This window comes from Rhineura floridana, chromosome 5, assembly GCF_030035675.1.
Source record: "Rhineura floridana isolate rRhiFlo1 chromosome 5, rRhiFlo1.hap2, whole genome shotgun sequence".
In the NCBI taxonomy this organism is placed as follows: Eukaryota; Metazoa; Chordata; class Lepidosauria; order Squamata; family Rhineuridae; genus Rhineura; species Rhineura floridana.
This window is the reverse complement of record NC_084484.1, coordinates 153,445,676-153,454,437: the sequence shown is the minus strand read 5'-3', so window position 1 is coordinate 153,454,437 and position 8,762 is coordinate 153,445,676. Positions and strand designations below refer to the sequence as shown.

At 44.0% G+C, this 8,762-nt stretch overlaps 1 protein-coding gene across 2 annotated transcripts in view; it reads right to left on the bottom strand.

Moving 5' to 3' along the window:
- Window positions 1-4,278: 4,278 nt before the first annotated feature.
- The window catches only part of FLT1 (fms related receptor tyrosine kinase 1), a 184,498-nt gene continuing 180,014 nt past the window's right edge, over window positions 4,279-8,762 (bottom strand). Inside the window, exon 30 of one of the 2 annotated variants that reach the window (XM_061628494.1) lies at window positions 4,279-7,390. In XM_061628494.1, the coding sequence (XP_061484478.1) occupies window positions 7,192-7,390 (199 nt within the window). In that variant the 3' untranslated portion in view covers window positions 4,279-7,191. The remainder of the gene's footprint in view (window positions 7,391-8,762) is intronic. The other variant, XM_061628495.1, reaches the window with a different exon arrangement.

Sequence of the window (8,762 nt, the reverse complement as noted above, 5' to 3'; positions counted from 1 at the left end):
CCACTGACGTACACCTCACTATGGCAGCCTTGAGGGGTCATGGCTTCCTTGTCAATCTTGAAAAGAGCCAGTTGCACCTGACACATCTTCAGCACCTGGGGGCCATATTGGACACTAATGTTAATGGTCTTTCTGTCTCCAGAGAGAATAATGTCCACCATCCAGACACCTTGCCATCTGTGGTGGATGGGATGTTCCTTGCTAGAGTTCTGGGTCTGTTCATCCCCTCCATTCACATCATCCCTTGGGCTCTCCATCATACCCAGCCTCTCCAGTGGGCCCTTCTGCCCTTTAAACTGGACATTGCCAACTCCAGGCACAGAAGACTGCAGCACTCTTTGTTCCTGTAGGCGTCATTCCACTGGTGGATGGTAACTGAAAACTTGCAGAAGGGCACTCCCTTCTGAGAGCCCAAGAGAACCCTGGTCACAACAGATGCCAACCTTCTAGGTTGGGAGACCCACTGCAACTTCCTCTTTGTTGAAGGGACCTGGAAGTTGACAGAGCAAACTGCATAAACCTGCATCCTGCTGCTGTGAGCAGTGCAGCTAGCCCTCCACTTTCATCAGAGGTTCCACCTGACCAACATCCTAGTCTGGACCGACAACATCAGTGTGAAGACATATTTGAATCATCAGGGGAACATGCCCTCAAGGGCCCTCCAAGCAGTGTGAACCCTCATACTCAATTGGGCCAAATGTCACCTGCACTCTCTAAGGGCAGAACACTTCAGTAGTGAATTGAATGTCGCAGCAGACTGACTCAGCAGACAGCAGGTTCTACCTTGGGAGTGGAAACTGCATCCTGAGGTGTTTTGCCAACTGCATCACCAGTTCTGACCCCTCAAAGTAGATCTCTTCATCTCCAATCAGAATGCGCAACTCTCACAGTTCTTCATGAGATAGCTTCAACCGGGCGCTGAGGCATCTCTCAACATCATGGCCAAAAGGGCTCCTATACACCTCCCCCCTAATCTCTACTGAGAAGGATCATCCAGGAGCTTTGTCAGAAACATGCCAAAGTGATCCTCCTGGCTCCCTATTGGCTGCACAGCCCATGCTCCTCAGACCTACTAACCCTCTCAATCCAGGGCACCTGCCTTTGCAGTTGGACCTTCTGTCTCAGGGCCCAATCTACCATCTGGATCCCAAGTGGTTGAGTCTGATAGCTTGGGTGTTGAGCAGTGCCACTTGAGACACTCAGGGTTATCTAAGCATGTTGTCACAATCAATTTGGTTTCCAGACAGCCCTCCACCATTCGCATCTGTCAAGCCACATGGTTGGCCTTCACCAAATGGTGCTTCAAAAAACAGGGACATCCATCCAGTGCTACAGTGAACCACCTTCTTGACTTCTTCCGTGCAGGTCTTTCGATGGGATTGAAGCCCAACACACCATGCTGCCAGGCCTCCATCTTGTAATTGTGACCAGACCAGGCTTCCCTCAGGACCCATCCCTTGGTCAAGCAGTTCCTGAAAAGGACATCTCTTCTTGCAACCCTGGTAGCTCATTGATTTCGCTCTTGGAGTCTCAGAAAGTCCTGCAGGCCCTGCAACACCCTCCCTTTGAGCTCCTTCAGTCTGTTCCATTACACCTGCTTTCGTTCAAGGTCCTGTTTCTTGTGGCAATCACCTCAGCCTGCAGAGTTTCTGATCTGGGGGCCTTGTCCACCACCCATCACCTCTTTGTCTTCCACATGGACTCCATGGTGTTACTTACCAAACCTGCACTTCATCCCAAGGTGACTTCTACCTTCCACTGCAGTCAGGATATCATATTACCCTTCTGTCCTCATCCAGTCCACCTTGTAGAAAAAGCCTGACACACTCTAGATGTCTATCAAGTCCTTGAAGTCTAGCTAGCCAGGACTAGGGACATTTGTCTGGTGGAATCTCTCTACTTTTACCAGAGGACCTTTGGAAAGAAGGTCTCCAGTTCAATTCTGTCATGTTGGCTATGGGCTGGGCATCACCCTTGGCTATGAATCTCTTCAGATTCCAGTGCCTCAAAACATCATGGCCCATTCTGCTAGGTCGGCTGCCACTATAGCTGTCTTCGCAACCAATGCTATTCCCGATATCTGTAGGGCTTCATATGGTGAGCACCAAATTCCTTTAGCAGGCACTATAAGGTAGACTGTTATATTTCAGTGGATGCTTCTTTGGGTAGGTGTGTCCTAAAACAGGTACTGTCCTCCTCTTAGGCAGCTTGGGCCCTTCCTAATGGGATTGCTTTGGTACATTTCATCTGATGGCATGCTATCTGGGAAAAATGGACCATTTGTCTCACCTGAAAGGTGGTTTTCCTGGGTATCATGCCATCAGGACCCTCCCTTTTGGGGAGGGCTCCCTATCTTGTTCCATTAACATTTGAATTACTCTCTGTTCATCATACCACTGCTAAGGCTGTTTTTTTTCTTTTCAGTACTGTTACTCTTAGGAGTCAAAAACTTATTTTAGCAGTTTTGCTGCTCCTTATAACTACTTTTTTGTTTGAGTTGAGCATGGATCTGGTGTATAGTTTGTCCAGAATGGACTGAGGTGAAGACTGGTAGGAGCAGCTGAAGTCTTGACTCTGGTACATTCCTGCCTTTGGTCACCAGGCAATGCTAGTACCCATCTGATGGCACCTTTCAGGTGAAACCAACTGTCCATTCCATGACCAGAGAAAAGCATCAGCAAGAAATAATTGGTCCTGTCCTCAGCTACAAAATGGACATTTAGTATTTTCCAACATTGTGAAAAAGTCCAAGGAGTAGGTTCTGTGCTGAAAGATCAGAGTTCGATAATGCCATTTAAGGGATCACTTGTGGGGCCAGCTGATAGTCCTACTTAGAGCATTGGCATGAAGCCACCACTGGATTGGTTTCTGGAGTCCAAGGAGTTGGCTATAAGGGCTTCACTTGTGGATTAGGTGGAGGGTGGAACACTTATCTAGGCATCAACATCGCAGTAACCTCATGAAGCTTGGCCAAGAGTGCTATGGAAGTGCCCGCCACCATCGGGTTGAAAAGTAGCTGAAAGGCAGCACAATGCTGGAGGAGCGGTAGAGAATACAGCACCCATCTGGTGAACAGGACATTCATCCTTTAGAGAGGGAAGAAGTCCTAGAAACATCAGGAGTTGAAGATTGTGCCAATCAACTGTATTTGTTGGGTGGCTGTATGTGTTGATGGCAGGAACTGTGAGACCAACACCTAGGTTTTGAACAGAAGGAGCCTTGTGACAGCAGGCCCATTGGCCTCACTGTGAACTTCAGTTGCTGGACTTGTTTGTTAGTGTCCACAATCGAGACACCAGAGAGTGTCAGCATCAAATGGGAGTTTTCCTGTGCAAGGCCAACTTTCATCAGGTGTTGAGGCTGATTGGAGCCCGCATGATGCCTGAGATTGACAGCTTCTGGATCCACAGCAAAGTTAGCAGGCTATTTGACAAGTTGGAATGTCTCATTTTGGAATAGAGCTCATGTTTAACCCATGGAAAATGATCCAGGAATGGAGAGAGCTTTTCCCAAAGAAAGAATTCATAGGCCAACATGCATGTCCTGTAGTTGGCCATATGGGGAGATCAGGGTTGCTGTGGAGTAGGACTTCTGTCCATATTGTCTGGCTTATGTCCCTCTTTTTCTGTTGGGATGGAATGAAATTTCTGGTAACTTCTGCGCTGAGGTGCTTTGACTTCAACCAAGTTAGGAACAGATGTCTACTTTGTGCTCTCATCCAGACAGAAAAGTTCATCTTGATGCTGGTGCTGTTCTAATTGAAGGAAGATAGAGGGCATGGGTCATGCCCCCGATGTGTATTAGGCTAGGGGGGTATTCTGCTATCAGAACCCACATGCTAAAACCCTAGGAGGATCTGAATGATGCCCTGGGCAAGTGCAGAATTTTATGCATGTGACTATATACAGATCATGGAGAAGAACATGCATGTGTGAACTTGTTAGAAAGGTGCAATGATCACAGAATGAAGAAGCATCCCTTTACCACCCTACCAATGACTTACCATGTATTTATCACCCTTGAAATAAAGTCTGTCTTCTGACAAGTCTTGACAAATATTTTGGCTACTGCATCAAAATGCTATTTGACATTTCTGCTCCAAACCAAGACTGGTCAATTCTATGAGATACTTCTTAAGTATTATAGATAAATTATAGATGAACACAAGCAGAACAATAGTCTCACAAATGAAGCTTGTTACCAAATTGTATTTTGAAACTTTATGAAGCCTATGTAAAAATAGATTTTAAAAGTTAAGGCACAAGATATTTACACCGTTTTCCATAGTAAAGCTCATTTTAAAGAATGCTTTTTAAATTTGTTTTTTTTAAAAAAGGTTTCATTAAAAGCATTAGATTTTAATAATAATATTGATGCCCTACTTGATAATGAACCCAGCCCTCCCACTCCTCATCTCTTCCAACCTCCACTGGCTTTGTAATGTAAATGTACTGCCTTCAAGTTGATTCCGACTTATGGCGACCCTATGAATAGGGTTTTCATGAGGCTGAGAGGCAGTGACTGGGCCAAGGTCACCCAGTGAGCTTCATGGCTATGTGGGGATTCGAACCCATAGTCCAACACCTTAACCACTATGCCGCACTGGCTCTCTTCCACTGGCTTTACTAAGAGAATAATGTCTGAAGAGTTGTCTGATGTTCTATCTGAAGAGAGAGCACAAAGATTACAGACTTGCAGTTTTTAGAAGCCGAATGTTCTAAAATCCTCCTCCACCCAAACACTCTTAAATCTATTGACCTCAACCCAGTGGAGGTTGATTGTGACAAACTGCCATTGAAACCAATGGCTCAAGTTTTGACAGAACTAACTTAAATTTCATTGCTTTCACTGGAACTGCATGACTGCTATTAGCTGCTTTTTGTAGGGTAGCCATACTGGTCAACCAAAGCAATGGTTCACCACTATAACTACCTACCCCTTAGCAAAATGAACCTAGCAGCACACTCTTAGCACTAAATAAATGCTGTAGTTGTGATAGCAGCGGCAGCAGCAACACAAAATTCAATAGGTATTTCAGAATGCACAGCTGTAGCTGGACACTGACTGTCAATTAACTACAGTAGCTTGGGCTAACACCTTCTGCCTATATGGTCACTTGCAACTAGAGTATAAAAGCACAGTATAATATAACAGATGCATACAGAACTCTGTATTTTCTCGTAGAAAATACTAAGATACTATGGCAGGAATCCCAAATATTGTATCGAGAAAATGTGGATTCTGTAGCATGTGTTTAATCAACAACTTTGTGCATATTTACATGCTGCTTCCATTAACTACAAGGTAAAGAGCTCTGCAGTGAACGGGTCCTAGCTGCCATGTTCCCCCTCCCCTCCCTGCACTGTATGGTTTTGAAATTTTAGTTTGTGTGTCAACTGCAAAGTTTCAAGCCTGTTTGCAACTGTGAGGACAAGTAACGTTAAGTGGCAGCTGAAATTCTCACACTGTTGCATTCCATCCTCAATACCAAATTCTGCACTTTTGAGTAATGTGATGGCAAAATGGCAGTGTGCTTACAGGACTGCAGGGATAGCAGTGGTGACCAAAATGCCCCTTGGATATTGTACATATCTTTTCTAACCTTGCCCCCACCTTTCCATTTCCATTGGCTACAACAACATTGGGCTGCATTTTGTAAATGGTGGCAGTTTCCAGTGTTGTGGGATTGCTTTATACTACTAGTATGCTGTGAGAGGTCCTCCTTGGTCTCCATCAGTGCAGCAATTCTTGTGCCCCAGAGTTCTGCTTTGTGAGGGCTGCACATAGAAACAGCTGCTGAAGGAATAACATGTCCTAATCCTACTCTGTGTATTTGATTGCTTTAGTTAAATTTAAAGTGTTACTAATGTATTGCTCCTTGAATTCCTTTGCAACCCTAATCCTGTTCTCTACCAGACCATTCACAATTGTATGTTTAGACATAAGTCTGTTTTGATAGCCATTCCCTCTTCTTAGAAGTTCTGGAGGGAAGAATAGGGAGAGGTTTCAATAAGAACATAAGAACATAAGTGCTGGATCAGGCCAGTGGCCCATCTAGTCCAGCATCCTGTTCTCACAGGGGCCAACCAGGTGCCTGGGGGAAGCCCGCAAGCAGGACCCGAGTGCAAGAACACTCTCCCCTCCTGAGGCTTCCGGCAACTGGTTTTCAGAAGCATGCTGCCTCTGACTAGGGTGGCACAGCACAGCCATCACGGCTAGTAGCCATTGATAGCCCTGTCCTCCATGAATTTGTCTAATCTTTTAAAGCCGTCCAAGCTGGTGGCCATTACTGCATCTTGTGGGAGCAAATTCCATAGTTTAACTATGCGCTGAGTAAAGAAGTACTTCCTTTTGTCTGTCCTGAATCTTCCAACATTCAGCTTCTTTGAATGTCCACGAGTTGTAGTATTATGAGAGAGGGAGAAGAACTTTTCTCTATCCACTTTCTCAATGCCATGCATAATTTTATACACTTCTATCATGTCTCCTCTGACCCGCCTTTTCTCTAAACTAAAAAGCCCCAAATGCTGCAACCTTTCCTCGTAAGGGAGTCGCTCCATCCCCTTGATCATTCTGGTTGCCCTCTTCTGAACCTTTACCGAACTTAGTATTTTTTGAGGGAGAGCCATACTAGTTGAAGTGGTATAAAACCATTTTTGTGTCTTCATTATGTTATCTGCTTGAACTATTTTTGCTATATTTAAACACTACCTTTAAAAAGCAGAAACTATTCCCCAGAAGCCAACTGCAAAATGGGTATAAAGCAGAAAAATTGTGCATGTAGACTAAAAGGGTGGGCTCGCTCGCTTAGGGATATAATTAAGTAGGCTAGAAATAGCTTCTGGTCTAGTTAATTTCACTACCCTTCCATTGTGTTGCATGAGACCCGTGCAAGAATTTGTAATTAGGCAGTGGGGAAGAAACAGCACAGAGGATCCCCCCTACAGTAAGCCCCCTCTCCTTTATTACATTTGTATAGTTATTGCATTCCTACTGTTGCATAGTGCTACAGTTGATGCGGTGTGTGGGGTTGTTCTTGGTGGTTCACAGAAATAATTCTCTGTTCTCTACAGAGATGGTGTTGGATCTATGGGCAGCAGCAAGGACTATTCAATGTTTTCAATGATGATAGTGGAGAGATGCAACTCAGTCGAGGAGCAGCTGCTCTCAGTCGTTCAAAGTCCTTGCTTGCTAAACTGGTGGAGTGGAATATCGAACCACAGAATTATAGCTGGGAGGAGGGAAACCCTGTGTAGGCTTCCCTTCCCAGGTGATGCCACAACTAAATGGCAGAGTCACTTCACTGATATGACTGCAGCTGAAACTGTAAACCTTTGGCTTCGTTGTCTCTGACAGGATAGACTCCTTGCTTCGGCTGCCAGATCGGAGGCTGTAAGCAAAAGCAAATCTGCATTAGATGCATGATAAATATAAATGGCTGGTTCTTAGCCATGTATTTTTTTAAAAAATAGAATTATACACCATTATTAGGCTTCTATCAGTCCATTCACCTAATACAAATTACATAAAATACTGTTAAGGATCTAATATCCCAATTAAAATACTAATAAAATTAAACCCTCAAGACAGCAGTAGCTCAATGCTGGAGTACAGGCCTCTCCCAGCCCCAGGCTGGGTGCAATAAATGTACTTCTACCATCTAGGAGATAATCCCTAATGAGTGTGTTTGATGTGCACAGCCTGCCCAGTTTAGTTAGACCAGCTCTTAGCCAGAAGGCTCTCCAGACCTGTGTAGTCACCAGTCTGGGACTTGAAGACACAGTAAGTAGATCCAAGCTGCCTAGGGCTTCTAAAGTTTAAAACTACCACTGTGCATTATTGTGCTCAGAAGCCAGTAAAGTTCTTTTAGCTCAGAATGTGTTTATATCACTGCAGCTTAGTCCAACCAGCAGCCAAACTACTACATCTGGACCAACTTCAGTTTCCAGCCTTCAAGGTACCTCCATACACACACGTACACACTCTTTCTCTCTCTTGATGGATAATAATATCTTGGAGATGCTGACAAAGATATTACAACACACACATTTGATGAATTTCATAAATGTAAAATAAAATTACAGTAAGTAAGAGCAGCTCTAATAGCCTATTGAGAGAAATACCTACTGAAAACAAAAAGTTTGAAGTCTTCCTAAATATACTCTATGAATTGCTAGAATTCCCCACCACAAGCTGTGCTGATGGCCCCTAAATTAGATAACCTTAAAAAAAAAACTTAGATAAATTCACAAAAGATAGCTAAGACATGCATGAAGGCAATCACGGAAAGAGCCTCTGTTAGTCCATAGCAGCTGACGTCTCTACAAAGAGGTTCAGTTTAGCAGTTGCAATTAATAGCCATTGCTAGACCAATCCTCCATGAAAGGTGCTTTCTTCCTCTTTCATGTGGAACAGGGATGGGAACTTATAGACATATAATATTTTTGTAATAATAATAATAATAATTAATTCGTTTGTCGCCTATCTGGCAATTAGCCACTCTAGGCGACGTACATTAAAAGAGATAAAATACAATAATAACAGATGTAATCACATTAATAACAATAGATAAAATACTGGACAGTCATCAATACATATAAAAGCAATTATAATAACAACATACGATAAATGACAGAATCATGGTGATTTACCCAATGACCTCAAAGGCTTGCTGGAATAGCCACGTCTTCAGGGCCTTGCGGAATACATCTAGGGAAGGGGCATGTCGAAGATCATATGGGAGGGAGTTCCAGAGAGTGGGG